The sequence below is a fragment of the Pollachius pollachius genome (genome assembly GCF_949987615.1).
Source record: "Pollachius pollachius genome assembly, chromosome: 19".
Lineage (NCBI taxonomy): Eukaryota > Metazoa > Chordata > Actinopteri > Gadiformes > Gadidae > Pollachius > Pollachius pollachius.
Window position 1 is genome coordinate 474,369 of NC_136952.1, and position 27,792 is coordinate 502,160.

Consider the following 27,792-nt stretch of genomic DNA (forward strand, 5'->3'; position numbering starts at 1 on the left):
GAAGTTAACACCATTCAGTAGTGTAAAGGTTGGTACCCACAGGTCCCAGATAGTAGACTCAGTTAAACCATAACCAAAATGCAATTTAGGTCATGATGTTTATTTGTTCCAGAAGGCGACCCTCTGTAAGACGTAGGACTGAGCGGGACCACAGCGGTCCTAGTGGATCCGTCTGTGGCCCATAGGAGCAGACCCTACAGATAACATAGATCCATCCAACACCTCTCTCTGTAGAAACAAAAGCTCTGAGACCGCTTTGTGATCCGTAATGGACATCTAGACATGTCCATTACTAGTCAGAAATAAAGAGTTGATACGTTACAAGAAACCGTGGCCACATCAAAATATAAAAATGGATAGTCACATGGCAGACCGAGCCCCCTAGGGACGTGGGGGGGCCACCCTGGGGGGTCCACCCTGGGGGGGCTCCACCCTGGGGGGTCCACCCTGGGGGGGGTCCACCCTGGGGGGGGTCCACCCTGGGGGGGGGTTCACCCTGGGGGGGTCCACCCTGGGGGGGGGCTCCACCCTGGGGGGTCCACCCTGGGGGGTCCACCCTGGGGGCTCCACCCTGGGGGGTCCACCCTGGGGGCTCCACCCTGGGGGGGGGGCTCCACCCTGGGGGCTCCACCCTGGGGGGGGTTCACCCTGGGGGGGGTTCACCCTGGGGGGGTCCACCCTGGGGGGGTCCACCCTGGGGGGGTCCACCCTGGGGATCAGGACAGCAGCTGGAGCACCTCTCTGGCTCTCTGCATCTTGTGCTGCTGCTCCGGGTCCCAGGGCCCGTCCCCGAGGCTCTTGACCAGAGCCTCCGCCTTCTGCACCGTCAGGTCCCGGGCGGTGCCGCGCAGACCCTCGACGTACAGCAGCAGCACCGGGAAGCTCTCGTCAGGGACCTGGGGAGACAGACGCCCATGAAGCGCTGGTGGTGGACGGACCTACTGACCCCCATGACGCCCTGATGGTGGACGGACCTACTGACCCCCATGACGCCCTGATGGTGGACGGACCTACTGACCCCCGTGACGCCCTGATGGTGGACGGACCTACTGACCCCCATGACGCCCTGATGGTGGACGGACCTACTGACCCCCATGACGCCCTGATGGTGGACGGACCTACTGACCCCCATGACGCCCTGATGGTGGACGGACCTACTGACCCCCGTGACGCCCTGATGGTGGACGGACCTACTGACCCCCGTGACGCCCTGATGGTGGACGGACCTACTGACCCCCATGACGCCCTGATGGTGGACGGACCTACTGACCCCCATGACGCCCTGATGGTGGACGGACCTACTGACCCCCATGACGCCCTGATGGTGGACGGACCTACTGACCCCCATGACGCCCTGATGGTGGACGGACCTACTGACCCCCATGACGCCCTGATGGTGGACGGACCTACTGACCCCCATGACGCGCTGATGGTGGACGGACCTACTGACCCCCATGACGGCCTGATGGTGGACGGACCTACTGACCCCCGTGACGGCCTGATGGTGGACGGACCTATGGTGGAGCGGTGTAGGGCTTACCTTCTCAGAGTCGTAGATCTGCTGCAGTAACCACGTCTGCCTGAGCTTCTGGAACTTCCATGCGGCGCGGTTCTCATTCCAGCTAAGAGTCAAACCACAAGGAAGTCAGCGTTTGAGGGCCTCGCCTCCATGAGGCCAGGTCAGAGGCCCACATCCTCAGCCTGGCAACGACATCATCTCAACCTCCAATACAAACCAACGTGGACGTTGCCCACAAACCCGGCCTGTTTCCTAGTTAGTCCCCAGCATGGATGGAGTAATGAACCCAGAGGATCCCGAGCGAGGGCCCTGAGGCTACGCACCAGGTGAGATAGTCCAAGGCCTGTTGTGACGGCAGCACCTTCTCCGGGGCCGCCTTCTCCACCGTCTTCCCCTCGGCCTTCAGCCGGGCCTTCTCTTCCTTCCTCCGGACCTTCTTGAGTTTCCTCTCGAGAACCCGGCGCTCCTCGGGATTCAGCTCCTCCCCCTCCTGGGCTGGCTCTGTAACCTGGCAACACACAACACATGCTGCTCGTCAGGGGGTATCCTTTGGTACGTTCAAATATTATCATAACCATCGTCATAGTTATATAACATAACTGTGAGTCAGGGAAATGGCCGTCTTTTTGCACATTCCCAGAAAGGTTTGAATGCTTTTCCGGCTCATTTTTATCATCAAGACTGTAAAAAATCTCCAGAATGCTACACGGTAGAATTCAAACCTGCAAACTAAAGATAGTGAACGGATGCAGCAGAGTCCACATAACAGCCTAGACCTCCGCTGTTTAGTGTCAACACCCCGTGGCTCCAGCCTTCCCTCACCTTTACCTGACTCCCATATTTACATATTTCTACTTTCTACATTCCCTTGTTGCTCACCGGTAACGCTCCTCTAGGTTTCCAGACCTTTCTTCGAAGTCGAGCTCATTACAGCGATGGTAAAATTACAATCCAAAAGAAGTTCCAGCTCCACTCAATCTAAAGATCTGGACGTTAGAGTGCCCTAAATATGCTGAATGGTAGGAGGGGACGTGCCTGTACTTCCACTTCTGCTCTACGATGGCAGTTAACTAGCAGGGGAAAAGCAGAAGACAGAATGGACCTTATCCTTCCTACTTCTCAGCTCCATGACAGTGATGACCAACAACTGAACCGTCAGCGCGATGCAGTTCAACACGGACGAGGCTAACGCCAGCAGGTTGGGGTCTTTTTCAGAGCTATAGTCAGCCTAACCCTAGCTATAGTCACTTTGATCCACAGAGCAGACAACTGCTGCTTATTGCAAAAGCAAAAAGCATGAAATGTATCATGAAAACCAGATATGATTAATTTGATGACTCATTTCCATCTTAATAATAATAAAAATAATAATAATAATAATAATAATAATAATAATAATAATAATAATAATAATTAGAAATAAATACATTTTAAAACAATTAAGGCAAAAGCAACAAAGACGGCAACACCTCAGACACCATGACGGCAAAACTAACCTCTTCTACACCTCACTTTACTTCCTTAGGTTACTGAGCAGCCATTAGCTGTGGATCTGCATCAATGAAACAGAAGACATGTTTATGCCGCTCCAGGTCCCCCGACGCCAACACGGCCCTGGTTCCCCTGAGGCCATGACACATGACCACAACGCCAACATGGAGGAATACTCTGAACGCAACCACAACCTGACGGCACCGCTCAACAGCTCTCTGAGAGCCGTCTCCAGCATCCTGCAGGAGCCTTCGGGGGAGGACCACTACTTCCTGGGCCTCGTCCTCTCCTGCCTCTACACCGTGTTCCTCTTCCCGCTGGGCTTCGTGGGGAACATCCTCATCCTCGTGGTCAACCTCAGCCACGGCGGCGCTCTGAGCGCGCCCGACCTGTACTTCGTGAACCTGGCGGCGGCGGACCTCATGCTGGTGTCCGACTCGCTGATCGAGGTCTTCAACCTGAAGAGGGGCTACTACGAGAACGCGGCACTGTGCACCTTCATGGCGCTCTTCCAGCAGGTCAACATGTACAGCAGCGTCTTCTTCCTGACCTGGATGAGCTTCGACCGCTGCAAGGTGCTGACGGGCGCAGCGGGCCGGCGGCCCCCCGCCGCCCAGGCCCGGCTGAGCTGCTGCCTGGTGTGGGTGTCGTCCGGCCTGCTCACCGTGCTGCCGTTCGCCCTCGCCCACGCCCAGCACCGCGGGGAGCTGCACTTCTGCTTCGCCAACGTGTCCCAGGTGCTGTGGCTGGAGGTGACGCTGGGCTTCCTGCTGCCCTTCTGCGTGCTGGGGGTCTGCTACGGGAGGATCGCGCTAAGGCTCCTGCAGAGCCGGCGGGGGCCCAGTGGCCCACAGCAGTGGCCCCGCCGGCTGAAGGCCCTCAGGATGATCTCCGCCGCCGTCCTGGTCTTCTTCCTCTGCTGGCTCCCGGAGAACGTGTTTGTGTGCGTGCACCTGCTGCGCGGGCCGGCGAGGGGGCGTGGCCTGGCGGGGGGGCGTGGCCTGGCGGGGGGGCACCGCAGCGTGTGGCAGGACTACCCACTGGCCGCCCACGTGGTCCGCCTCGCCGCCTTCTCCAACAGCTGCCTGAACCCGCTCATCTACAGCTTCCTGGGGGAGACCTTCCGGGACCGGCTGAGGCTCTTCCTGGAGCAGAACAGCGGCTGGCTGAAGCAGCACCGGGCGTCCGGCCACCAGAGCACCCATCGCTCTCCTCTGACCCCCGGACCGCATCTCCAGCGCTCCAATCAGCTCTCTAAGATAATCATCTACCCTCAGAAGACCCTCAAAGACCCCCCTGAGGGCTAGAACTCTCTCTCTTTGGGGATTCGTTCTGCTGCTGCTGTTTATTGTTGCGTTTGCATTTCAGTCCCTTTTTGAGTTTTGTGAAAGATGTTCATATTTTCTTTGGGTTAGTGCATGCTTTTAAATTGTCATTCATTTTTTAGAGAAGTTGTACACCCGATCGTAAGTTGAATGAGTAATGTGGTTATTATTGGGAAATTAGTATTCTACGAATCCGATATTGCAGGACTGATAAGCAGGCATAATAAACTGACAATAATCTTGCCAAATAACATATTTTTAAACACATTAAAAATCAAAAGGACACACTGACAAAACGTGACATTAATATAAAGTGGTGTGTATTTAGTTCTTGGTTGGTTGGACAAGGAGCACCGAACAATTATCAAAGAAAATGAATTACATGGACTGTTCCCGTTCTTCAGCATATTTAATAGAGCGACCATGAAGGGTCCAGCCCTTACCTCCTGTGGTGCCTCCTTCTCCTCCTCCGCCTCCTCCTCCCTGGTCTCACTGGAGTTCTTCTTGTGTTTTTTGTGCTTTTTTTGCTTTACCAATAATTCAGGAACCTCCTGTTCAGACTCCTGCTTAAATAAACACAAAAAAAGGATATATTACTGTTGTGATATTCGACTATACAACAGCTGCCTTCTATCCACGAGAGAAACGGTCAAGTGATTCCGTACCTCCAGCTTCATCTTCTTGCTCTTCTTTTCCACTTTGCGGTCCTTTTTTCTCTTTACAGACTCCGCCTCATCCGACCCCTTGGTTCCACTCCCGTTGGACTTGTCCTTAGCCATGGCTTATCTAATGTACAGAATGGACTAAAAAGTTTCCTAATTAATCATGGGCTAATTAATCATTTAGGTTCAGGGTTACTTGCCATTTTTAGGTTTCATGTACAACTAAATTAAACTACACTGGAATGAGCATGAAGTAATTTATGTTTAGTATATGTAATACATTTTATATAATATTCCTACTACGACCTGTCAAATTGGCAAAATAACGTTATAAGTTAATATAACCTAGATGTAGATCCAAAGTGTAACGTTTTAACTCTGTAAATCTGCCTACAGACACCATGTCTACTTCACTTTAAATACCTTAATGTCGTCCAAAGGCCACTTCGTATCTGAAGTAAAGTCAGGAGGAAGAGCTGCAGAACTAAATAATCATTTTGAAAGCATGGGAAACAAAATCCAGCATGTCGGTGGACGCGGAAGTAACGTCACTGTCGTGGGCAGGTGAAGCTGATTGGACGACGCATCCTGGTCTGTGGATTGGTTGTTTTACAACCGTGAATTTTATTATGTTTTAATAAAACTAACCGTAAGTAGAAATTTACCTAAACATTTGATCATTTTAATTTTATAATTTAAATTTACATATATAATTGATGAGGTCAAATGGTAAAAAGAAGGCTACTCCACTGCTACTAGTTATGTAGCGTAACATTGAACCATTTCCGGGTCACATACAACCACTCCCACAAAGTGTTTATATGTGACCCGGAAATGGTTCAATGTTACGCTACATAACTAAATCCCTTACATGACCCTGAGACGCTGATTCAAACGAGATGTGCATAAAATGATCAGTGTCCGGAATGGCTCAAACATTAGTGCTCGGTTCCGCGCGTCGTGGGATCTTCAAGCAGATCGGCTGGATCAACTGGAGGTGAGAAGATCCTTGTGTTAACGGAGATTATGTTACTAGTAGACCCTGAAGTTAGTAGACGAGATCCTGATGTTACCGGAGGAGACCGTGATGTTACTAGGGGAGATCCTGATGCCACCGGAGGAGACTGATGTTACTAGTAGACCCTTAATTTACTAGAGGAGGTCCTAATGTTACCGGAGGAGACCGTGGTGTTTCTAGAGATGTTATTAGAGGATGTCTGACTCCTGATGTTCCTGGAGTAGATCATGATGTGAGTAGACCCTATTGTTACCGGATGAGACCGTGTTGTTACCAGACGAGTCAGTGATGTAACGAGGAGACGAGGCTCCATGTAACTCCTACTTGGACTTTTGAAAATAGCTGTTGTCTATAAATTAGTTTTCAGACAGATCCAATTTTTAATGAGGGACAAGAACTGATTTTTGCTGAGGTCAAACCTGCTTTCTTTAAACAGTGAGATCATTTTTTCTCCTAAGGGATGAGACGCAGACGACCGTCCAGCCTTGTACGAGGAATGCTAGAACCAGAAGGTGCATGACTAAAGCTAACTTGTGTTCATTCCGACAGTATTACTTCCGGCTTTGTGCCACTCAGACGGCTGTCCGAAGTGAGAACCTCAACTCTGACTCCAGAGAAGACGGGCGTGCCCCCGGAGACGGACGAGGTGAACAATGAACCCATCAAGTTCTCCACCAGCCAGGGCAGCCACCGGACCTGGAGGGTGGACCGCACCATGGGGATCCAGCACCAGCGGCCCTGGTGGAAGGTCCTGCCAGTCAGCCTGGTCGCGGTCGGGTTCCTGTTGTGGTGCGCGTTCCGGGAGGAAACGGACGTTGACCTCATGCTGCAGAAGGATCTCTACGAACATTTACCTGGTCTGCTCCCAGACGAGAACCAACAACCACCCGGTCCACTTCAAGTCGAGGGCACACCCACACCAGACTAGTCAACGCATTCGACTTGTCATGTCAGTTATAAGATAAGCCTGCCTTAATTAAATTATATTGTTTAATATTCCATTCAGTCCAATTCTGCTGAAGGTGGGGCGTGGACCGCTGTGGATTTGTTGTATTTGGACTGTATCTTGTGTTTGGAAGCCGGGCCAGAAGGCCTGGGGTCTTGTGGTTAACAACTATGCTTTGAGCTATGGGTTAAATTAAATACTTTGCTGTAATAAAAGACAAGTTGAGGTAGTGTAAAGTTTATTTACAACATGAAGGTTCAACACATGCCTACACAAAGAATCTGGAGAGATGTTTAACAGTAAGAGAAATGAGACGTTCAGAGCTACGTGTTGAATGGAAAGGACAGATGCAAAAAGCTACTCTATTAAAGACCGGGGTCATGACAAACGGCTCTACCTGGAAGTTATCAAAATGGAAGAAAAAGTCCCTGAAATCATGGGGATCCAGCACCAGCAGCCCTGGTGGAAGGTCTGAACACAAACACGAATGAACACGGTATTGAAACATCCCCCCCACCCCTTTAAAAAGATCCACTGCTAGCTGGACTTAAGCGCGCTCGCCCCTGATTCGCCGGGCCAGCTGGATGTCCTTGGGCATGATGGTGACCCTCTTGGCGTGGATGGCGCAGAGGTTGGTGTCCTCGAACAGACCTACCAGGTAAGCCTCGCTGGCCTCCTGCAGGGAGAAAAGATCAGCTCCACGACTCGAGTCTCGCCCGACCATTTGAACCCGAGCAGAACGCCGCTTACCTGCAGGGCGCCGATGGCTGCGCTCTGGAAGCGCAGGTCTGTCTTGAAGTCCTGGGCGATCTCCCGGACCAGGCGCTGGAACGGCAGCTTCCTGATCAGCAGCTCCGTGGACTTCTGGTAGCGACGTATTTCTCGCAGGGCCACGGTGCCGGGCCTTCATCAAGAGAAAATAACTTGAGTTTAAACTAGTCAAAGCAGAAATAATCACCTTCAAGCAGCAACAGGTGTTCACAGGATCAGTCTACCTGTAACTGAGCACCAGTCTACCTGTATCTGAGCACCAGTCTAACCAGAGAGCGCCAGTCTACCTGTATCTGTGAGGCTTCTTCACACCGCCGGTAGAGGGCGCGCTTTTCCTGGCCGCTTTAGTGGCGAGCTGCTTCCTGGGCGCCTTTCCTCCGGTGGACTTACGAGCCGTCTGCTTGGTACGAGCCATCTTTCACCTGGGCGTCAAAGGACACAAAGATTAGGACGGAATCGTCACCAACTCTTCAGATGGATCAGACTTCAGGATACTAGGTGACAGTGTTTCAACTTGAAGGAAGACGGTTTAGAAGAGGCGTCTCAAAGCATCGCCTCAAAAGCAGTAGGCAGCCGCATCCTGAATGTAATATATAATCTAATATAACATATAGTCAACACCCCGGGGTGATGAACGATGCTCAGACAAAAGCGCCTGGATTTGAAGAGCGGGACTCCAGACCGAGCAGCGGTTAATCCCTCTCCCACCAGCCCCCAGTAGCCCGGTCCTGGTCCTGGTCCACCACTAACCACCAGTCCTCCACCACTAACCACCAGTCCTCCACCACTAACCACCAGTCCTCCACCATTACCCTACTGGCGCCCTGCACGCTCCGTGGTGTCGGCGGACTAACGGAGGCTAACAGAAGCTAAGCTCAGCTAGCATCAGTCAACATGGCGCCAGGTCTCAGACTCCAGAAATGCCGCGTTTAGCTTTACGCCAAGACAAAGATATATATAAATAACCAAAAGGGATGAGCTATTTGGTAAAAAGTCAAGGCAAAACCTACACAGTTCATATATTATATCAATACGTGCATCTTAATATGTCCGTTAACGGTCTCCCCGGACCCCGCGCGTCGTTTGCTCTTCAACAGCGAGGGAATATGAAGGCTTTAGCGGCTCGGACCCCGGTAAAGACACCAGGAGAGCCGGGGTGTTAGACTATTACAGACTCATTTATAAGCAGATTACTCGTCGAGGTGGACGGGAAAAGGCGGTTTTACCTTATATTGTTCTGATCGGCAGAGTCTCGGAGAAGACGTTTGGGTTGTTTGGATCCTGTGACGCGTTTCCCGGTATTTATAGCTTTTGGAAAGCGGGGAATCCAAGGACAACCCACGAACCTCTACCATTGGTCAGCCATGGAAACCCCGCCTCCAAGCCCACACGATTGGTGGAATGTTTATAGCTAAACATTTAAAAAGAACACTAGTGGGTCCTCTTTTGTTTTGTTGCGTCTTTTGTTTCCTGAACTTTGGAGACAAATCAAAATTAAAGGAGATATACGGTTATGAACAATGGTCTGGGGTTTCATAATGGACATATTCTTGACAAATTCGTTATCATTGATTTAAAGTTATTTCAAATCCATACTTTTTTAATTTACTCAGTCACTTTGATTTGACAACTTCACACCCATCTCAAACCTCACATTCCTCTCAAAACTAACGGAAAGAGCCGTCGCAACACAAACTCAAGCAATACCTCCTCTCCAATAACCTGTGCGAAACATTCCAATCCGGCTTCCGAACCCACCACAGTACTGAAACAGCCCTACTTAAAGTCACCAACGACCTCCTGCTCTCCTCTGACTCCCTCACCATTCTCCTCCTCCTCGACCTCAGTGCTGCCGTCGATACCGTCCATCAGTCCATCCTCCTCAGCCGTCTGCAATCCATTGGCATCACTGACTCCGCCCTCTCCTGGTTGACCTCCTACCTGTCTGAAAGATTCCAATACACCTCCATCAACAATCACAAATCCCACACCATCCCTGTCACACACGGAGTCCGCCAAGGCTCAGAGTCATCCATCCAGCTCACTCCATCGCCACTCCCCTACTCGCCGCCTACGCTCCGCTGATGCCAACCTTCTCACCTCCATCCCCAAGACCAAGTATCGCACCCTGGGGGACAGAGCCTTCGCCATCGCCGCCCCTACCCTCTGGAACTCCCTCCCTCTGGCCATCCGAATCTCTGATACACTATCCTCCGCCATCTTCCACTCTCTCCTGCTCTCTGCCTATTGTTGTGGTGCTGTTTATTTTTTCCCTTTTGTTTGATTGTCTGTATGTATTCCTTTCTTATTTGTAAAGAGCTTTGAGTATTTAGAAAAGCGCTATAAAAAACTGATTATTATTATTATTATTATTTGTCGATTACTACTATTACAATTTTCGATCGCCATTAACGCCATATGCATGGTAGCACATGCATGGGAGCACATGCATTGTATCATAAACATCATATCATAAACATCATGTGTATGATACCATGTAACATGATATCATATACGTGAAAATTATATGCATGGTATCATATGCATGGTATCATAAACATTGCATCATATGCATGGTCTAGACATGGTTCAATTGTATTATCATGTTGGCTGCCGAAAGCGGAACAATATGCACCGTGGACATATTGCTCCGTCGGAATTATTCTAAGGGAACACCAGTTTTTATTCACCCATGTTGCAAATATTATCATTTCGAAAAGCTCGTTCCATGCGACCAACAAGCCCCGGGCGATGTTCAGACTAGAGGAGCAGACTACAGCGACTTAAAGAGTTAGGAGGGAAATCTAAGCTGGAGATTCGTCAACAGTTGAACCAGCATGGCCGAGCGCAGACTGTTTATCGGTATTGAAACTGTTATACAATACCGACAAATATACTATTATACAATACCGATACAACATGTGAATAACAAATGTTTTGCATTTAGATACACGTGCATTTTTAAACTGTATGTGGTTGCGCGCGTTTCAGATATTCAAGCAAAGTCAAATCCATCCAGAGGAGGTGATCAGAAGCCAGAGGTCCGAGCTGAGAGTTGGACTCGCACTGACAATACTTTCAAGTTCAACTTTGTGGCAGAAGACCAAGTAGCAACGCCATCTTTTCTAGAAACAACGCCACCTTCAGTCGAACTAAGCAGGCTGACAGTCTGTAAGGAAGAAGGGTCTGATAAGTTTGCCTTTAACTTCCAAATCCCAGCTTTGACCCCCGGACCCAGGGGACCCGATGCCCCGCCCGCCCCCTCAGGGGGCCCCGAACCCGGCCCCCCCGGGGTGCAGAAACCAGCTCCCCACACGACGCTGGACGCGTGCGTCGCCACAGAATCACTTGCACAAACTAAACCCAAGAAAAAGAAGAAGTCTGGAAAAAAGAAAACCACAGAAAGTTCAAAACCACAAGAAACGACAAGTTCATTGGCGGGTAGTCATGGAGATAAAGAACCAGTGTTGGTCAGTGCTGAGCATTCAGATTAAATGGGATTACTGTGTCGCTATGTGAAGGACAGGTGAGTCTGACTCACCTGTCCTTCACACAGCGGGACAGGTGAGTGTCTGACTCTGCTGTGTGGAGGACAGGTGAGTGTCTGACTGCTGTGTGGAGGACAGGTGAGTGTCTGACTCTGCTGTGTGGAGGACAGGTGAGTGTCTGACTGCTGTGTGGAGGACAGGTGAGTGTCTGACTCTGCTGTGTGGAGGACAGGTGAGTGTCTGACTGCTGTGTGGAGGACAGGTGAGTGTCTGACTGCTGTGTGGAGGACAGGTGAGTGTCTGACTCTGCTGTGTGGAGGACAGGTGAGTGTCTGACTGCTGTGTGGAGGACAGGTGAGTGTCTGACTCTGCTGTGTGGAGGACAGGTGAGTGTCTGACTGCTGTGTGGAGGACAGGTGAGTGTCTGACTCTGCTGTGTGGAGGACAGGTGAGTGTCTGACTGCTGTGTGGAGGACAGGTGAGTGTCTGACTGCTGTGTGGAGGACAGGTGAGTGTCTGACTCTGCTGTGTGGAGGACAGGTGAGTGTCTGACTGCTGTGTGGAGGACAGGTGAGTGTCTGACTGCTGTGTGGAGGACAGGTGAGTGTCTGACTCTGCTGTGTGGAGGACAGGTGAGTGTCTGACTGCTGTGTGGAGGACAGGTGAGTGTCTGACTCTGCTGTGTGGAGGACAGGTGAGTGTCTGACTGCTGTGTGGAGGACAGGTGAGTGTCTGACTGCTGTGTGGAGGACAGGTGAGTGTCTGACTGCTGTGTGGAGGACAGGTGAGTGTCTGACTGCTGTCCCGGTCTCTTGCAGACTACAGCGCAGCAGCTGCAGAGGGAGCTAGACTGGGTCGTGGAGCAGCTGAGGCTGGGCCTGGAGACGCAGAAGGGCACGCCCAAACAGAGTGGGTCTCCTCTCCTCACTAACGGGCAGGAGGTCCCTCGGACACACGCCTCCAGTGGGACTGATCCCATGTGATAGATGAGTTACCGTAGTTTATTATTGTGCAGGATTTTTAATAAGATTTAAATGATCAAACATTTGCAGGAGAGGACGCGTTGCGGGCACTGAAGATCCTCAGGAGCGGCAAAGCGCCGCTGGCCAAGAAGAGGCAGGTGATGCACGCCGCGACCGGCGACTACCGCAGGAAGATGGAGGAGGAGAGGCAGAAGCAGCTGAAGCTCATTCAGAGCGGTGAGTCGTCCACGGGGACGATGGTGGGAGGACGTGTGGAACTATTGTAGGTCGCTTTGGATAAAGGCGTCTGCTGAATGCCCTAAATGTAAATGTAAATGTAAATGTAACTAGGTGGACACCAACCTGAAGTCTATCGACACTGTCCTCCTCTGCTCTAGCGATGACCTCTCTTCAGGTCAGAACGGTCCCAGACCCAAAGAAGTCTGTCTTTCATCGGAGAGCCGGGACTAAACCAGGAGTCCTGAGCGCCGGACAGCAGAACGCACGACCGGCTCTGACCTCTGACCCCCTGCTGTCAGGAAATGAAACATCTCACTTTGTCTTCACCTCCTCAAAAGAGGAGTTCAAGTTTAATTTTGTCTGATATTTATATGTATTAATGCACTTAAAGGTCTTACCAAAGTAAACTGATATATGAAGCAACATTTGGGAAATACAATGGTTAGGGTTATTAGACAGCGTCTCCTACAAAATAAATCTTTTATCAACTGAATTAAATAACCTATTGCCATGACATTTATTTCCTCTACTGGTTTGTATTTGTATTTTGTCCATCAATGAAAATTTTGAAGAAGGCCTACAAGCCTTCGTATTGAACCATTTCGTCTTGAATTACAATCAATAAAAGGAATTTAAGTTAACTGTGTAATGTGGTGAAACGGCTGATTTTTTAATATTTTAACTTAATTCCCAATAATAGTAATTATGTTTGATTGAATACATCCTGCAATAACTAAAAATATGTTATATGCTCTCAGGAGATCAAACAGGTTAGTAAATGTGTAGATTTGTTTTAATATGAATGTTAAGTTAAGATCGTTAACAAGTGAAAGGTGGTTTACTTTGTCAAAAGTTTGGCCCCACCTTCAATGCATGAACAGCCCGGACACATTTGTTTGTGACACACAACACAACACGTTGAGCCTCTGCACAGGAAGTTCTCCCGCTCCCCTTTCTTGTAAGTTTTGAACTTGAGTTACTGTAGATGTTTTAATAACTACACGTTATATCGTCTGGCCTTCCTTTTTACTGCCAACGGGTTTTATTACGCTGTGAAGTCTTTACGTCCCTGAGGCTATCTGCTAAGCTAACAGCCCGGTGACTCTTCATCCCTCCAACCAGCAGCTGATCTCTGAATTAATTCACTGTACTTATTTAATTAACTCATTCCTTTGTTTGATTAGAGTTGACAATCAAAGGATTCTTATCTGTTTTGTGATGAGTGCAGACACGAGGAGTGAGGATGGCCGAGCTCAGTGACGAGGCCAGCGGGGAGCCGCTGGGGGCCAGCCTGTCCCTGTGGCTCGGCGGGCCCCTGCTCCGGGCAGAGGGGCTGGACGTCCCGCTGGACCTCCACACCGCCTGCTCCATAGGACTGTATGATGTCGTGGCAGAGTGCATCAAGAAGTGAGTATGTTGAAGGAATCAGCCAATAATGGAAAACCGGCAGGTCATTAGGAGCCCCTATGAAAGAGATTTGTGTTACCAATAAAACCACAACTTCAGACTAGCATCCGTCATTGAAACTTTTGCATAATGTGTCTTAACCTCATCACAATATCCTTGTGGCTGTTTAGACGAGAGGTGGATCTGGATCGCAAGAACATGGGCGGCTGGACCCCCCTGATGTACGCCTCCTACATCGGCCACGACAACATCGCCAACCTGCTGTTGGAGGCGGGCGTGGCCGTCAACGCCACCAACCCCCGCGGCCGCAGCGCGCTGATGCTGGCCGCCAGCTGCGGCAACGAGAGCATCGCCTACTTCCTCCTGCAGGTACGATCAGACCGCATCCAACAGAACCAGGTACAAACAGACCGCATCCAACCAGAACCAGGTACGATCAGACCGCATCCAACCAGAACCAGGTACGGTCAGACCGCATCCAACCAGAACCAGGTACGATCAGACCGCATCCAACCAGAACCAGGTACGGTCAGACCGCATCCAACCAGAACCAGGTACGATCAGACCGCATCCAACCAGAACCAGGTACGATCAGACCGCATCCAACCAGAACCAGGTACGATCAGACCGCATCCAACCAGAACCAGAACCGCTCTGTAGGCGATCGCCAGGAGGAGAGCGCTTCATATTTACAAATCTCTTTATTATACAGACATACGCCACGCATAATTAGTCAAAAAGATGCTGAAAGTAGTGGATGGAAATGAACGCTATGATGCAGGAGCAGAGTTTTCCAGTGTGTGTCTGGTGGCGGAGACACTGTCTCTGTCCTGTGGAGCTCAGCCAGGCTAGGGGTTCCCCACGGCCACGGCTCCCCCGTTAACACGTCTCCTGGGGTTGAAGCACGGGGCGCAGCTGGAGCAGAAGGACCTGGGGGGCTGGACGGCGCTGCTGCACTGCACCAGCACCGGCCACCAGCAGATGGCGCGCTTCCTGCTGGACAACAACGCCGACGCCAACGGGAGGTGAGCCCTCCTCCGCTCCTGGAGGGAGAAGACGTGTGTATGTCTGTTGGGAAGGTTCTCTGATCACGGCTCTGAGGAACCAGAAACGCAGGACCGAACTGCGGGTTCGTCATGGTGTCGATCAGTTGAACGGTTTAAGTGTTACGTCAACTCTACGAGTTCAGCTGAACCGTTCATTGGAGCGCTCAATGAAACTGTTGTTTTTTACTAAAATGTTTAAAATTGTGAAACGGAAAATTCTTTGTAAAATACATAAAGTCTGCTCCTCCTGACTGGTAGCTTTCTGTCGGCGGCAGACTGGGAGCTCAATGGGCCTGTTCCCCCAGATCGCCTTTCTTTAAGCCTGTAGGGCGTCATTAGCCGTGACGGGTTCAGCTAACCTTTAATGAAAGTTAAGTAAAGAGGCTGTTTAGAAATAAAGGTCAAGCACAGGAACATCTCCAGAGTGACGTCTCCCCATGGCCCCCCACAGGGAGCCCCTCTCTGGGTTCACGCCCCTGATGGAGGCCGCTGCGTCTGGGCATGAGATCATCGTCCAGCACCTCCTGGACCATGTGAGTACAGTCCTCCTGGGAACCGGCAGCTGATTGGCCAGAGGCCGTTGAGTAGAAGCCCCCCAACGTGAGGCTGGTTGTTGTGCTCTTCCCAGAAGGTGAAGGTGGACGAGAGGAACGCTGAAGGCCAGACGGCCTCCGCCCTCGCCCTGATGTATGGACACAGCAAGGTGGCCGGCCTCATCGACGCCCGCTCCGCCAAGGCCAGAGCGGGTAGGTCCCCCCCCGGTGCCCCGCCCTTCATCGGGACCCCCAGCGGGACGTGACCCCCTGCTCTCCTCCGTCCGCAGGCCCCCCCGAGGACCACAGCTCTTCGGAGGACTCCGACGGCGCCCCCCCCCGCCAGAGGCCGAGTCGGTACCGCGCCAAGGGGCCCAGCATCCACGACGGGCCCCAGGCCATCGCCAAGTTCCACGTGGGAGCCCCCAGTAAACCCAGTGGTAAGACCCCGCCCTCCTCCAGTGGTCCAGGCTTCAGTCAGGAGGTGTTGTTCATCACTAACCCCCCCCCCCCCCCCCCCCCAGAGCCCGCCCTGGTGCCGCCGGGCTACATGACCTTCCAGGACCCCGGGGAGCAGAGCGAGGGCATCTGTTACCGTGACGTCATCTCGCCCATTAACGAGCTGGATGGCCAGAGCAACAGCAGCAGAGGTCAGAGTCCCCCCCCCCCCCCAGACGAGACAGACGAGTTACCCTGACCCTTCGTACCCTTGACCTTTTTCCCCAGATGAGAGTCCCCTGCTGGACCCTGACGTTCCTGACGTTCCGGCCAGGAGCAGCAGCAGCAGCAGCTGTGAGGGTGCGCGGCCGGCGGCCAGCCTCACCTGGGAGGGCTCTGTGGAGAGCAACGAGGTAGGGTGTCCTTCATCCTACTGATGGTGATGAAGGTGGCTCTGAGTACTGGTGCCCCCCCCCCTCATGCGGTCTTCCCCTTCAGGACTCTGACCGAGCCAAGAGGACCAGCACCCGGCGCGTACCCAAGGGCCACCACGCCAAGAGCAAGGGTCGCCACGGCAACAGCAACGGCTCCGCCTCGGCCGCGGCGGGGGAAGGAGGGGCGCCGGCCGGAGCCCCCCCTCCCTACGCGGGGCCCAAGGCACGTCTCTGGGGTTGATCTGGGGCCGCTGGGGGGGGGGGTGATCTGGGGCCGCTGGGGGGGGCCCGAGGCGCTGTGCTCTAGCTGTCCTGTGTCCCCAGGACCTGGCGGCGTTCCTGGAGCAGATGGGCTTCTCCAGGTACCTTCCGCTGCTGGAGGAGCAGGACATCGACCTCCGGATCTTCCTCACGCTCACCGAGAACGACCTCAAGGAAGTGGGCATCACGTAAGAGCCCCCTCTGCCGCGGCCGCCAGCGGAGTCTCCTGTGGAGCTGACCTCAGCGTCCGTCCGTCTGTCCACAGGCTGTTTGGCCCCAAGAGGAAGATGACCCACGCCATCGCCCGCTGGCACAGCAACACGCGGCCGCCCAGCGACGCCCTGGAGCAGGCCTACGCAGACCAGCTGGAGGCCGAGATGCAGGAGATGGCCATCCAGCTCCACAAGGTACCCTCCTCCTCCCCACTAAGGGGGCCCCACTAAGGAGGCCCCTCACTAAGGGGGCCCCACTAGGACCCTCACTAAGGGGGCCTCACTAAGGGGGCCCCACTAGGCCCCTCACTAAGGGGGCCCCACTAGGACCCTCACTAAGGGGGCCTCACTAAGGGGGCCCCTCACTAAGGGGGCCCCACTAGGCCCATCACTAAGGGGGCCCCACACTAAGGGGGCCCCTCACTAAGGGGGCCCCTCACTAAGGGGGCCCCACTAGGCCCCTCACTAAGGGGGCCCCACTAGGACCCTCACTAAGGGGGCCCCTCACTAAGGGGGCCCCACTAGGCCCCTCACTAAGGGGGCCTCACTAAGGGGGCCCCTCACTAAGGGGGCCCCACTAGGCCCCTCACTAAGGGGGCCCCTCACTAAGGGGGCCCCACTAGGCCCCTCACTAAGGGGGTCCCTCACTAAGGGGGCCTCACTAAGGGGGCCCCTCACTAAGGCCTCCCCCCAGCGCTGCGAGGAGGCGGAGGCGCTGCAGGGCCAGGTGTCCCAGCAGAAGGAGTTGCGGGCGGTGATGGAGGTCTGCCTGACGGAGGACAAGGCAGCGTGGGGGCGTGTCCACGGGGAGCTGGTGGAGAGCCACCGGCTGGCCCAGGAGATGAACGCCACGCTGGAGCGGGCCCGCGCCGCCCGCGCCGCGCTGGGGGCCCGCCTCGCCGCCGACGGCCTCACCGCGGGGGGGGCAGGGGGGCAGAGCTCCGTCACGGAGCTGATGAAGAGGCTGGAGGCCTACGATGAAGAACTGGGTAAGGAACGCTGCAGGTATGGAAGAACATCAACTCTCATACAAAGAACCAGAACATGACGTGTGTGTGTGTGTGTGTGTGTGTGTGTGTGTGTGTGTGTGTGTGTGTGTGTGTGTGTGTGTGTGTGTGTGTGTGTGTGTGTGTGTGTGTGTGTGTGTGTAGCGGGGAGCCTCCAGACGGTGCTGCAGAGCCTGCGGCGGCTGAGCGTGTCGGAGCAGGTGACGGACAGCTGGGAGCGGCCGTAGCAGCAGGTGAGGCTCCGCCCTGGAGGGCCTGGAGCCCCCCCAACCCAGGCTCAGGAGCCCCCCCAACCCAGGCTCAGGAGCCCCCCCAACCCAGGCTCAGGAGCCCCCCCAACCCAGGCTCAGTGACCCTACCACCCTGGACCCAGTGGAGGAGGAGGAGCCTGGAGGAGGAGGCCCCCCCGACGAAAGAGACGGTGCAGAGGGCTGGGACTGGAGGACCTCCTGGGGACCAGCAGCTCTTTGGAGGCGTTCCCACCCGAGGGATTCCAGGCCTTCTGTTTCTTCCCAAATCGGTTCCATTCCACGACGGGAACATTCCTTCGGTCTCAGTGCTGTGGGGGGGGGGGGCTCTGGGTCACAAGGTGCAGATCACTGGTGATATTTCTCCCCAGTCCAGTTCACGGGGAAACTTCCTCTTGGAAATCCTGCCAAACTAAAATAACATTCCTCAAACATTGATGTAGGAAGGTCGGACCATAATGGAGGAGGCGCCGACGGAATCACAGCGTGTCCACGGCCAGCAGGGATAACGGCTCCTGCACCACGCTTTGATCTAGAAACAATCCACCCCTCTTTCTGAAGTAAACCGTGCCTTGGGTCAGTCTTAATGTGATGTTTATACTGAAATTGTGTTAAGATTCCTTGTAGTTTTATTAAGGTAGCCTGATAGTGGGCCCTAACCCCTCCTCCTGTCTGGGATCAGTAAAGTGCATCTCCCACACCTGAGGGATGAAACCAATGCACAACAAGTCTTCTTGTGAAAGGATCTGCCAAATAAAAACGTCTCATTCCAGACACGATGTCTAAACTTGTATTGCTTTATTAGCAGCCTTACCATTCAAAGCGCTGAATGAATGTAATTAATGTCGTATAAATCATTAATCGGTATCTACAGTTCAGAGGAGATGAAACACTATTTACATGTGAAAACATTATTATGCACTTTGCGCTTGCTCAGAGATTGTGCTGGTGAGTTTAAAAGAGGTCAAACATGAACATCCATCACATCTCTTCTGTCCTTCAAATCAAACACCAACAGGTGCGCAAGTCCCCCCCGACGGCGTCCATCGGGGACTGATCTTCAGCTCGGGGGGTCGGGGGGTCTGCTGAACAACAGTCTGTTTACAGGAGGCGGAGTTAGGGGCGGAGTTAGGGGCGAGGTCACCCCCCTGACCCCCCCTCCCCCAGCAGGACGCACGTCTCACCCCCTCCATCGTTCTGCCCCCTCGCTCCCCCACAGGGGGCCGCTGACGGAGGGTCACCTGACGGAGGGTCACCTGACGGAGGGTCACCTGACCTCGGGGTCAGGTGACCTGGGGTCAGGTGTACTCACAGAGGTGTCCGCAGCCGGCGGGGCAGTGCGGGCTGCTCTTCAGCCAGTGCATCATGTGCTCCAGGTGGCCGCCATGGCTGCAGCCCTGGCACCAGACGAAGAGGCCCTTGACCACATGGTGGCACACGGCACACACACTGGCACACTGGTGGCACCTGGTGGAGGGGAGGGGAACAGGTGAACTCACGAGAGGCCGGAGCGACAGCGTACTGCTGCCGCGTCCATACAGGATTCAGCCCGACTGCGCTGTGAGGACGGCCGTCCTCACAGCGCAGTCGGGCTGAATCCAGGCTGTTTGACGCCTGGTCAAATGTTCCGTGTTCGATCCCTGAGGTCCGCTGAGTAACCCAAGGTCTACATAACGGTCCTCTATTGGAACCAGAGTTTGAGGGCGGGGTCTTACCGGTCGCACACCCAGCCCCGGTTGCTCATTGGCCGCTTGCAGTTGCTGCAGTTGACGTGCAGCGTGGTGGAGGTCTGGTTCAGACAGCTAATGGCGCTGCAGGTGCTGAGCTTGATCACCTCGTTGGACACGTTCCACAGCTCGAACCGTTGCAGCAGATCAATGTACGACATGTACCAGTGCTCCTGGGGGGGGAGGGACACCCACCTCAGCCCAGCTCACTCCTCTCTCACTCCTCATCACAGCTCACTCCTCTCTCCTCACCCCAGCTCACTCCTCACCCCAGCTCACTCCTCACACCAGCTCACTCCTCACCCCAGCTCACTCCTCACACCAGCTCACTCCTCTCACTCCTCACCCCAGCTCACTCCTCACACCAGCTCACTCCTCACCCCAGCTCACTCCTCTCACTCCTCACCCCAGCCCACTCATCTCTCACTCCTCATCACAGCTCACTCCTCTCTCCTCACCCCAGCTCACTCCTCACCTGCGTCAGGTCGTCGATCTCCTTGCGGATGCGCTCTCCCAGCACGATGAGCACCGATACGGCCATCTGCACGTCGCCCAGCTCGGCGTAGTAGCGCAGCATGTCGCGCACCACGGGGCAGAAGAAGCCGGCCGGCAGGTGGGCCGTGTACAGCGGCTGCGAGGCCGAGATGAGGGAGCAGGACTCGATGGGCGTGAGGCAGGTCGCCTCCGCCTCGCCGCCGCTCACATGGGGAGACTCCGCCTTGTCCTGCTGCAGGGGCTCCGGGGCCGACGGGTTGTCCAGGATCTCGTGGCGCAGCGGGAAGGCCTCCTGGGGCAGCGTGTACTCCTGGTCCTCTGGGGGGGAACAGGAGGACCTCAATGAGGGGAACCTCAACGAGAGAACCTCAACGAGAGAACCTCAACGAGGAGAACCTCAGTGAGAAGAACCTCAATGAGGAGAACCTCAGTGAGAAGTGACCTGCAGACTACAAAACATACAGGATTTCAGAAATCAGCTAAAGGTCGTGTGGGAATGAAAAGGGTTGCTAGTTGTCCATCACAGCGTGGGGACCACAGTGAGGTTCATGTGGAGGTAAATGGAATCAAAAGGCACTGATAGACAGCATCATTATTCTTCTAAACACTGAGCAATGATCAATTTGATTAATGTATGGGTCTTTAGGAAGCCAGGAGGCTGACCTGACGTAGGCTGACCTGATGGAGGCTGACAGAGACTGACCTGACCGAGGCTGACCTGACGGAGGCTGACAGAGACTGACCTGACGGAGGCTGAACTGACGGAGACTGACCTGCTGGAGGCTGACCTGACGGAGGCTGAACTGACGGAGACTGACCTGCTGGAGGCTGACCTGACGGAGGCTGAACTGACGGAGACTGACCTGCTAGAGGCTGACCTGACGGAGGCTGAACTGACGAAGACTGACCTGCTGGAGGCTGACCTGATGGAGGCTTACCTGCTAGAGGCTGACCTGACGGAGGCTGACCTGACGGAGGCTGACCTGACGGAGGCTGACAGAGACTGACCTGACGGAGGCTGACCTGACGGAGGCTGAACTGACGGAGGCTGACCTGACGGAGGCTGACCTGACGGAGGCTGACCTGCTAGAGGCTGACCTAACGGAGGCTGACGGAGACTGACCTGACGGAGGCTGATGGAGGCTGACCTGACGGAGGCTGACCTGCTGGAGACTGACCTGCTGGAGGCTGACCTGACGGAGGCTGACCTGCTGGAGGCTGACCTGACGGAGGCTGACGGAGACTGACCTGCTGGGTTATCGTGCTCCACAGAGTACAGGTCATCGTCGTCGAGCTCTGCGTCTCCGAACATGTACTCGGCCTGGCCGTCGCTGCCCTCCGTCTCCTCGTTCTCTGCAACAGACCATAATATCCACCTCGGGGTTAGGGCGGGGCACTCAGGTGTGTTCCCATGCGTGCGCGGGGGCGTGTCCTACCGTCGTTGTTGCTGATGTGGGAGGTCCCTGGCTCCAGGTGGGCGGCGTCAGGCCGCCCCTCCTTCCCCCGGTCCGCCCGGCTGTCCGGACACGCCCCCATGTCTGGACACGCCCCCATGTCCTTCATGCTGAAGCTACAGGGGCAGAGAGCAGACGTTGGCTACAGGAACACAGAGCTACAGGAACACAGAGCTACAGGAACACAGAGCTACAGGAACACAGAGCTACAGGAACACAGAGCAGATGTTGTAGCGGCGCCACCCACAGGACCCTGGTGGTACTGGAGGCCGTACCTGTTCATCAGAGGCAGCGTGCCCAGCTTGGCGCTGAGGCTGAGGTTGGGGTAGGCCGGGTCGGAGAACATGATGCGGACCATGGTCCACGTGGTGGAGACCTTTTCCACGGGGAAGGAGAAAGAAGATCCGTTATCCGTTGATTATGCCTACAGAAGCAGCCTGAGGAGGCGGGGGGGCGGGCAGGGGGCGGGGGCTGACCTGAGGTCGGTTCAGCTCCTTGGCCACCTTGGCGTTGTGGTCGCACAGCTCGGCGAAGGGCTTCCCGCTGAGTAGGTAGAGGCGCGCCGTCTGGGAGAACCAGTCCATGCGACCGCTCTCCAGGCCAGTCTCGAAGACGCTGAGGGCGCTGGACACGTGGGCGAACTGCTCCGTGAGGTCCGGCTTCTTGAAGAAGAAGATGGGGTAGCGGCGGTCCCCCCCGGGGTAGGGCTTCCTGTTGGCGTCGCTGCTGATCAGGCTCTCCTTGGCGGCGAAGGCCAGGTCTCCGAACAGGCCGAAGCAGAGTCCTTCGGGGTTGGCCTTGTCCACGGGCCGGCTGGCGTCCTTGAACATGTGCTGGTACAGCGTGCTGTCCTTGGAGCCCGACAGCAGGAAGTAGGGGTCGTGCTGGTGGCGCCACGCGATGCCCGTGGTCACGTCCTTGTGCTCCTCGAAGGTGGCGAAGGGGATGAAGGGCCGGCGGACGTCCCACACGTAGATGTTGTGGTCCACCATCATGGAGCAGGTGGCCAGGTGCCACTTCCTCTCCGGGCGCCACTTGACGCGCGCCACGGAGGCGATGGTCTGCACGCAGTGGATCTCCTTGGCCCGAGTGGTGCTCATGTCCCACACCTTCACCATCTTGTCCCGGCCGCCGGTGGCCAGCCAGCCCCTGCAGACGGAACACACCTTGAGCCACAGGATCCAGAACACATTCTCACGCTTACCTGCGCAGAGGTAGAGGCGCACAGAGACGCTTCCTCCAGAACACGACGGACAGACAGAGCATTCACCCCCGAGGAGAAGGGGGCGTGATAGCATCACACAACGGTACAAATAGCTCATAATACAATTAATGAATCAACAATACAAATATACACGCTGGGGTTAATCTGTATCAAAAGCAACTCCAATGGTCATCAGCAGCCAGACCAAACGTAGCAGTGAGGCGGCCGCGTTAACCCGGCGGTCGCTGTGGTTAAGAGGACTCACCGGTCGTCGGGGTGCCAGTCGCAGCAGAACACGGGCCCGTTGTGGGCGGTGAACATCCTCTCGTAGCGGTCCGGCCGCCGGATGTCCCACAGCTGCACGTTCCCGTTCTCAAAGGAGGCGGCAAAGGTGAAGTACTCCTTCATACTGAACTGGACGTCCCTCACGCTCTCAGACTGACCTGGGGATGGCAGGGCACGGGTCAGCCATCACAGTACTACAACGCGCCATGTGCCACTTACTGTACACGACCAATGGCTGCTAGGCAGTGCATCGCGTTCTGATCCTGACACAACTGTCTTGTTGAGGCTAAAATACCATGTGTCATCGATATCATGAGACCAATCCAGCGACGCTGAGAGAGCGGTGCTGCTGTGCCGTCCCTCCACCACGGCAGAGCGCAGAGCGGCCGTACCTGAGAAGGTGCTGACGGACTCTTTCTTGCGCAGGTCGAAGCACTTCATGAAGCCGTCCTGCGAGCCGCTCAGCAGCATGTACACCTCACTGGGGTGGAAGCACACCTTGTTGACGGTGCGCTTGTGCTCCGTGAACAGCTGGTCCTGCTTGTTGCGCGACGGCTTGCCCAGGTTCCAAGTGACCACGGCGCCGTTGGTGGCGGCGGTGGCCAGCAGGTTGTCCTCCATCTGGTGCCACATCACGTCGGCGCAGCTGAAGTTGAGCGAGGGCTTGCGGCCAACGCGCAGGTTCAGCTTCTCCACGAACTGCTCGTCCTCCAGCGCGTATATCTTGAAGATGTTGCGGCCGGCCACCACCACCTGCGAGGCGTCGCGGCACACGCTGATGGCGTTGGCCGGCGCGTCCAGGTGGCAGAACATGGTGCGCCCGCTGACGGCAGCGCCACCGCCGCCGCCGCCGCCGCCCAGGGCCGTGGAGACCCGGGACATCTTCTCCATGGTCCTGGGGGGTGGGGGGGTCAGTGAGCCACAGGTACAGACCAGCAACACACGACCAGGCACCTGCACCGGCTATCACTGACTCACTGAACCCCACATTGAACCAGGGGATGGAGACAGGGAAACCCTTTAGAGTATGAATGACAGCGTCACATGGAAACAGACAGCAGAGGGCGCAGAGGAGCAACCTTACGGGCAGGAATGGATTCTGAAACAATGCAAGGTTACCCTGTGATTTTAAAGCTCCAGAAATAGACTCACTTGACGCAGTGTTTGTAGTTTCAGGAACAGAGGTCTCTCCGGGTAGACCAGCGCTGACAGCTGCACAACATGCAACATGTTAAGGAAAATGCATTAGGACTAATACTCAAAACGTTTAGCTCTTTCCCCTCTATGGTCCATAATCTAAAACCCAAGCAGAAAGTGCCTAGAGTTGGTCCTTATAATAAATCTGTATATACTAATTAATTGTGACTACACAGTAGCCACAAACACTCATCCCTTACCTAGGGATAGATGATGTTTATCACATCATCCGCGTCCCGTGGCGGCTGGTTCGGTTCCTCATCCTCAAGACGCTCTGATTGTGGTTGACAAGAGGGGACTTTTATATTCTACTGTCAGCGACGGAACGAGAGGAATGTTAGTGACAGTCACTTTTAATTCAGGGAATTAAGGGAAACCAGGCGCTGAATAAACTTATTAAAAATCTTTAGTTGTCAAGAAATGGAGTGGATTTATGTCGCATTGGCCGATGCATAAAGTGACTTGTTGAGGACAGGTAATAACTTCTGAAGGAAGAAGACCAGACGTTTTGTTCTGCTGCTTTGAGGAACACGAGACCGGAAAGAGCTTCACGATGTGATGCTAATGCTAATGTTGTGATGCTAATGTTAGCTATCTGCGTGTAGCCAGTTAGTGCTGTTGATAAACACTGCTTTACATGGCATACATTAAGGGTGCAATCATGTGTGTTTGTATATATGTCTGATATGTATTTTTTCGTTAAGAGTAATAATGTAGAATATTTATATATAAATCGTTTAAGTTCTTCAGATAACTAACCTTTTGAAACTGTTTCTCACTGCACAGCCGGAAATAGTATTTCGTATCCAGCTCTCGCGAGATTACGGTCTGTGATCACAAAACTCGTGGTAAAACAAACGTAGTACAGTATTATTAGTAGTACGAGTGTTATCGACATTGGGTGCACTTTATCATACGCGATCCATGATCAAATATTTTATTCAAAAGAATAAAGCTGTACCACTTTGTAGAGATTATACTGAAAGTTCACCCTTTTTAGAGGTAAAATGAAACTCGTGTTGCACTGAATACATTTTTAACTGTAAATGTAGTGTTTTGATAATGTCCATAACATTCTGAATTATCTTTTAAAGCAATAGCATCGTAGTTGTTTACCATTTGATACCATCAGCAGATTATGCTTTTAATAATGTAACTGTGTAACTGCGTAGCCATGAACAGGTCCAGTCTGTTCGCGTGTGAGGACCCGGAGCGGTGGAGGAGCGTCTACGACCGATACTGGGACGTGGTGGAGGCCAAGTCCGCAGTGAAAGGAAAAAAGTCTGGAAAACTTCAACCCCTTGAAAAGTGGTAATTATGATATTAATAATATCAAAAGGAAACAATGTGTCAGACACCAACTTTAACATGAGTATGAGAGATGGAGGAGTCCAGTGAGGCTCAGATGTTTCCTCCACCTCCTCCTCCTCCACCTCCTCCCAATCCTCCTCCTCCCAATCCTCCTCCTCCTCCTCCAGGTATCAGGAGGAGCTGCCCGCACTCATCTCCAGCCGGTCTGAGAGATACGTGACCCATCCAGAGCTGGTGAAGCTCATGGAATGGAAGCTGACTGTAAGTGGAGCTTAGAGCCTGGCTCCCTGATCTAACCGTAAACACTCCTCACTGGGGGGCCTCCACCTCTCTGTCCCCAGAGGGGGGCCTCCACCTCTCTCAGTGACCTCCACCTCTCTCTCAGTGACCTCCACCTCTCTCTCAGTGACCTCCACCTCTCTCAGTGACCTCCACCTCTCTCAGTGACCTCCACCTCTGTCAGTGACCTCCATTTCTCTCTCAGTGACCTCCACCTCTGTCAGTGACCTCCACCTCTCTCTCAGTGACCTCCACCTCTCTCTCAGTGACCTCCACCTCTCTGCCAGTGACCTCCACCTCTCTCTGTGACCTCCACCTCTGTCAGTGACCTCCACCTCTCTCTCAGTGACCTCCACCTCTCTGTCAGTGACCTCCACCTCTGCCCCCAGAGGGGGTCCTTCCGGCCGCGGCTGCAGCAGCTGCTGGCGTCCAACGCGGCGGCGGCGGTGGAGCTCTGCTCCCGGACGGCCTTCTCCCTCCTCCCCGACGTCCGCGCCGCCATCGCAGAGCTCAGCGCCCTGAAGGCCGTCGGCCCGGCAACCGCCTCCGGTACCGTAAGGGGTGGGGTCCGAGATCTCCACCAATCACGTTCTCCCCCAGCCGCCCACAGTCGGTCTTGCTTTAGCCAATGGCTGCTCAGTGTTTCCTGATTGGTCCTCTTCTCTCCAGCGGTGCTGGCGGCCGGGTGCCCGGAGCACGCCGCCTTCATGTCCGACGAGGGGGTGGGGAGCGTGCCCGGTCTCACCCCCATCCAGTACACCGCCCGGCACTACCACCGCTACCTGGACCGCCTGCTGGAGCGCACCGCCCAGCTCAACCACGGTGAGGCCCTAGACCAGTACCCGGACAGGCTGGTCGGTCCAGGCTGGTTCAGGCTGGTCGGTCCAGGCTGGTCCAGGCTGGTCCAGGCTGGTCCAGCCCACATGTATCTGGAGAACATCTAGAACCACATGAAGGATCTGCTGAACTGAACTGGAACAGAAGAACAGGATGATTCAAAAGAACCAAACCTTCGGCGTTAACCTGTGTCCCTCCTCTTCCTCAGCGGACCCCGAGCGGGACTGGACCCCCCATCGGGCGGAGCGCTGCCTGTGGGCGTGGGCGGTGGCCGGGCGGCTGCAGCTCCCCCTGCTGGAGGGAGGGGGGGGGGAGAGGCGGAGCCCGGAGGCTGACGAGAGACCAACGAAGAAGAGGAGGACCGACTAAAGGCCCCTTCATCATCCTCTCCTACGGGTTTATGTTTCACCTCAGATCTCATTTCATTTGACTGAATAAATTGTGAATTGTTTATATTAAAGAAAAACTCTGAATGAATTAGCAGTTCTTTAGTCGCCTCACGTTGGTGAGCCTAAGGGGGTTCACCCGATGTTACCTGGCCCCCCAGGAGGGGAGGGGGGGGAGGAGGAGAGTGGGGGAGGGGTAGAGGAGAGAGAGGAGTGGGGTGAGGAGAGGAGGAGAGGGGGTAGAGGAGGAGGGGTGTAGGAAGCACAGCAGACATGTTGCCACAGTATTGTTCTTTAATCATGATGTTCCCTAAATGAAAAGCAAGTACAATGAACAGTACAAAATAAAACAATATCTTTAAATATATATATACAGTATATATGTGTATATATATATATATATATATATATATATATACACATATATATATATATATATATATATATATATATATAAATAAAGATATAGATACACGATATAAAATTGTTCTGTTCACATTTGAAAGGTACAATAGATCATGAAATAATGAGGACTTATATATAAATGATCCATATTTTGTCAATTTATTTTTCATCAAGTTCCTTCATCCCCAAGAAAAATAGCTTCAT

General features: G+C 54.0%; 8 protein-coding genes across 14 annotated transcripts; 5 read left to right on the forward strand and 3 right to left on the reverse strand.

The window, feature by feature from the left end:
• Positions 1 to 90: 90 nt before the first annotated feature.
• chlsn (cholesin) lies at positions 91 to 5,530 on the reverse strand. 3 transcript variants are annotated; one of them, XM_079757487.1, is made up of 7 exons: positions 5,421 to 5,530; positions 5,001 to 5,138; positions 4,779 to 4,898; positions 1,843 to 2,027; positions 1,541 to 1,622; positions 724 to 896; positions 91 to 557 (listed from the first exon to the last, which is right to left on the reverse strand). In XM_079757487.1, exons 2-7 carry the CDS (start codon positions 5,112 to 5,114, stop codon positions 293 to 295), a joined length of 939 nt encoding a protein of 312 aa, XP_079613613.1. In that variant the 5' UTR covers positions 5,115 to 5,138; positions 5,421 to 5,530; the 3' UTR covers positions 91 to 292. The 3 variants fall into 3 exon arrangements, with proteins under 3 accessions (XP_079613613.1, XP_079613615.1, XP_079613614.1); XM_079757489.1 differs by having other exon boundaries at positions 452 to 529; positions 694 to 896; XM_079757488.1 differs by lacking the exon at positions 91 to 557 and having other exon boundaries at positions 580 to 896.
• Positions 2,411 to 4,525, forward strand: LOC307090727 (G-protein coupled estrogen receptor 1-like). Its single transcript, XM_079757486.1, has 2 exons — positions 2,411 to 2,717; positions 3,045 to 4,525. The coding sequence occupies exon 2, from the start codon at positions 3,094 to 3,096 to the stop codon at positions 4,315 to 4,317; it is 1,224 nt and encodes a 407-aa protein (XP_079613612.1). The 5' UTR covers positions 2,411 to 2,717; positions 3,045 to 3,093; the 3' UTR covers positions 4,318 to 4,525.
• A 324-nt stretch (positions 5,531 to 5,854) lies between the features above and the next one.
• Positions 5,855 to 7,180, forward strand: uqcc4 (ubiquinol-cytochrome c reductase complex assembly factor 4). The gene is made up of 2 exons (XM_079756736.1): positions 5,855 to 5,994; positions 6,565 to 7,180. The coding sequence occupies exons 1-2, from the start codon at positions 5,924 to 5,926 to the stop codon at positions 6,941 to 6,943; spliced, it is 450 nt and encodes a 149-aa protein (XP_079612862.1). The 5' UTR covers positions 5,855 to 5,923; the 3' UTR covers positions 6,944 to 7,180.
• Positions 7,181 to 7,182: 2 nt separating this feature from the next.
• Positions 7,183 to 9,054, reverse strand: h3f3d (H3 histone, family 3D). Its single transcript, XM_079756737.1, has 4 exons — positions 8,959 to 9,054; positions 8,020 to 8,154; positions 7,712 to 7,865; positions 7,183 to 7,637 (listed from the first exon to the last, which is right to left on the reverse strand). The coding sequence occupies exons 2-4, from the start codon at positions 8,145 to 8,147 to the stop codon at positions 7,509 to 7,511; spliced, it is 411 nt and encodes a 136-aa protein (XP_079612863.1). The 5' UTR covers positions 8,148 to 8,154; positions 8,959 to 9,054; the 3' UTR covers positions 7,183 to 7,508.
• A 1,359-nt stretch (positions 9,055 to 10,413) lies between these two features.
• Positions 10,414 to 13,026, forward strand: cUnh8orf33 (chromosome Un C8orf33 homolog). The gene is made up of 5 exons (XM_079756580.1): positions 10,414 to 10,594; positions 10,724 to 11,202; positions 12,039 to 12,129; positions 12,273 to 12,419; positions 12,581 to 13,026. Exons 1-5 carry the CDS (start codon positions 10,570 to 10,572, stop codon positions 12,784 to 12,786), a joined length of 948 nt encoding a protein of 315 aa, XP_079612706.1. The 5' UTR covers positions 10,414 to 10,569; the 3' UTR covers positions 12,787 to 13,026.
• A 300-nt stretch (positions 13,027 to 13,326) lies between these two features.
• anks3 (ankyrin repeat and sterile alpha motif domain containing 3) lies at positions 13,327 to 18,739 on the forward strand. The gene is made up of 14 exons (XM_079757170.1): positions 13,327 to 13,380; positions 13,651 to 13,829; positions 14,000 to 14,198; positions 14,733 to 14,854; positions 15,327 to 15,408; positions 15,504 to 15,621; positions 15,699 to 15,848; positions 15,933 to 16,058; positions 16,135 to 16,259; positions 16,345 to 16,503; positions 16,605 to 16,729; positions 16,807 to 16,948; positions 17,448 to 17,742; positions 17,905 to 18,739. The coding sequence occupies exons 2-14, from the start codon at positions 13,666 to 13,668 to the stop codon at positions 17,985 to 17,987; spliced, it is 1,890 nt and encodes a 629-aa protein (XP_079613296.1). The 5' UTR covers positions 13,327 to 13,380; positions 13,651 to 13,665; the 3' UTR covers positions 17,988 to 18,739.
• Positions 18,740 to 18,789: 50 nt separating this feature from the next.
• On the reverse strand, positions 18,790 to 25,154 carry wdr24 (WD repeat domain 24). Of its 3 annotated transcripts, none has more exons than XM_079757168.1 (12): positions 25,130 to 25,154; positions 24,571 to 24,644; positions 24,326 to 24,385; positions 23,566 to 24,150; positions 23,154 to 23,331; positions 22,161 to 22,833; positions 21,960 to 22,060; positions 21,667 to 21,800; positions 21,479 to 21,583; positions 20,211 to 20,548; positions 19,724 to 19,908; positions 18,790 to 19,475 (listed from the first exon to the last, which is right to left on the reverse strand). In XM_079757168.1, exons 4-12 carry the CDS (start codon positions 24,062 to 24,064, stop codon positions 19,307 to 19,309), a joined length of 2,382 nt encoding a protein of 793 aa, XP_079613294.1. In that variant the 5' UTR covers positions 24,065 to 24,150; positions 24,326 to 24,385; positions 24,571 to 24,644; positions 25,130 to 25,154; the 3' UTR covers positions 18,790 to 19,306. The 3 variants fall into 3 exon arrangements, with proteins under 3 accessions (XP_079613294.1, XP_079613295.1, XP_079613293.1); XM_079757169.1 differs by having other exon boundaries at positions 23,566 to 24,068; positions 24,571 to 24,681; positions 25,130 to 25,144; XM_079757167.1 differs by having other exon boundaries at positions 24,571 to 24,681; positions 25,130 to 25,144.
• Positions 24,687 to 27,200, forward strand: LOC307090492 (uncharacterized protein). 3 transcript variants are annotated; one of them, XM_079757172.1, is made up of 6 exons: positions 24,687 to 24,845; positions 25,543 to 25,681; positions 25,849 to 25,942; positions 26,350 to 26,521; positions 26,630 to 26,782; positions 27,006 to 27,200. In XM_079757172.1, exons 2-6 carry the CDS (start codon positions 25,545 to 25,547, stop codon positions 27,164 to 27,166), a joined length of 717 nt encoding a protein of 238 aa, XP_079613298.1. In that variant the 5' UTR covers positions 24,687 to 24,845; positions 25,543 to 25,544; the 3' UTR covers positions 27,167 to 27,200. The 3 variants fall into 3 exon arrangements, with proteins under 3 accessions (XP_079613298.1, XP_079613297.1, XP_079613299.1); XM_079757171.1 differs by lacking the exon at positions 24,687 to 24,845 and adding an exon at positions 24,890 to 25,372; XM_079757173.1 differs by lacking the exon at positions 24,687 to 24,845 and adding an exon at positions 24,890 to 25,372 and having other exon boundaries at positions 26,350 to 26,509.
• Positions 27,201 to 27,792: the final 592 nt, after the last annotated feature.

What these genes read in the sequence shown, in the direction of transcription:
- LOC307090727 (XM_079757486.1), top strand. Translation starts at nt 3,094, where the DNA reads ATGTTTATGCCGCTCCAGGTCCCCCGACGCCAACACGGCCCTGGTTCC.
- chlsn (XM_079757487.1), bottom strand. Translation starts at nt 5,114, where the DNA reads ATGGCTAAGGACAAGTCCAACGGGAGTGGAACCAAGGGGTCGGATGAG. An exon ending in AGAAGGAGGCACCACAGGAG is followed by an intron (nt 2,028 to 4,778) that starts GTAAGGGCTGGA and finishes GTGTGTTGCCAG; the next exon opens with GTTACAGAGCCAGCCCAGGA. An exon ending in AGATCTACGACTCTGAGAAG is followed by an intron (nt 897 to 1,540) that starts GTAAGCCCTACA and finishes CTGTCTCCCCAG; the next exon opens with GTCCCTGACGAGAGCTTCCC.
- uqcc4 (XM_079756736.1), top strand. Translation starts at nt 5,924, where the DNA reads ATGGCTCAAACATTAGTGCTCGGTTCCGCGCGTCGTGGGATCTTCAAG. An exon ending in ATCGGCTGGATCAACTGGAG is followed by an intron (nt 5,995 to 6,564) that starts GTGAGAAGATCC and finishes TCATTCCGACAG; the next exon opens with TATTACTTCCGGCTTTGTGC.
- h3f3d (XM_079756737.1), bottom strand. Translation starts at nt 8,147, where the DNA reads ATGGCTCGTACCAAGCAGACGGCTCGTAAGTCCACCGGAGGAAAGGCG. An exon ending in AAGAAGCCTCACAGATACAG is followed by an intron (nt 7,866 to 8,019) that starts GTAGACTGGCGC and finishes CTCTTGATGAAG; the next exon opens with GCCCGGCACCGTGGCCCTGC. An exon ending in CAGCCATCGGCGCCCTGCAG is followed by an intron (nt 7,638 to 7,711) that starts GTAAGCGGCGTT and finishes TTCTCCCTGCAG; the next exon opens with GAGGCCAGCGAGGCTTACCT.
- cUnh8orf33 (XM_079756580.1), top strand. Translation starts at nt 10,570, where the DNA reads ATGGCCGAGCGCAGACTGTTTATCG. An exon ending in GAGATAAAGAACCAGTGTTG is followed by an intron (nt 11,203 to 12,038) that starts GTCAGTGCTGAG and finishes GGTCTCTTGCAG; the next exon opens with ACTACAGCGCAGCAGCTGCA. An exon ending in GCTGAAGCTCATTCAGAGCG is followed by an intron (nt 12,420 to 12,580) that starts GTGAGTCGTCCA and finishes CCTCTGCTCTAG; the next exon opens with CGATGACCTCTCTTCAGGTC.
- anks3 (XM_079757170.1), top strand. Translation starts at nt 13,666, where the DNA reads ATGGCCGAGCTCAGTGACGAGGCCAGCGGGGAGCCGCTGGGGGCCAGC. An exon ending in CTCAAGGAAGTGGGCATCAC is followed by an intron (nt 16,730 to 16,806) that starts GTAAGAGCCCCC and finishes GTCTGTCCACAG; the next exon opens with GCTGTTTGGCCCCAAGAGGA. An exon ending in GGCCTACGATGAAGAACTGG is followed by an intron (nt 17,743 to 17,904) that starts GTAAGGAACGCT and finishes GTGTGTGTGTAG; the next exon opens with CGGGGAGCCTCCAGACGGTG.
- wdr24 (XM_079757168.1), bottom strand. Translation starts at nt 24,064, where the DNA reads ATGGAGAAGATGTCCCGGGTCTCCACGGCCCTGGGCGGCGGCGGCGGC. An exon ending in GGAGCACGATAACCCAGCAG is followed by an intron (nt 20,549 to 21,478) that starts GTCAGTCTCCGT and finishes GTTCCCCCCCAG; the next exon opens with AGGACCAGGAGTACACGCTG. An exon ending in CGGGGCTGGGTGTGCGACCG is followed by an intron (nt 19,476 to 19,723) that starts GTAAGACCCCGC and finishes CCCCTCCACCAG; the next exon opens with GTGCCACCAGTGTGCCAGTG.
- LOC307090492 (XM_079757172.1), top strand. Translation starts at nt 25,545, where the DNA reads ATGAACAGGTCCAGTCTGTTCGCGTGTGAGGACCCGGAGCGGTGGAGG. An exon ending in TCATGGAATGGAAGCTGACT is followed by an intron (nt 25,943 to 26,349) that starts GTAAGTGGAGCT and finishes CTCTGCCCCCAG; the next exon opens with AGGGGGTCCTTCCGGCCGCG. An exon ending in CGCCTCCGGTACCGTAAGGG is followed by an intron (nt 26,522 to 26,629) that starts GTGGGGTCCGAG and finishes TCTTCTCTCCAG; the next exon opens with CGGTGCTGGCGGCCGGGTGC.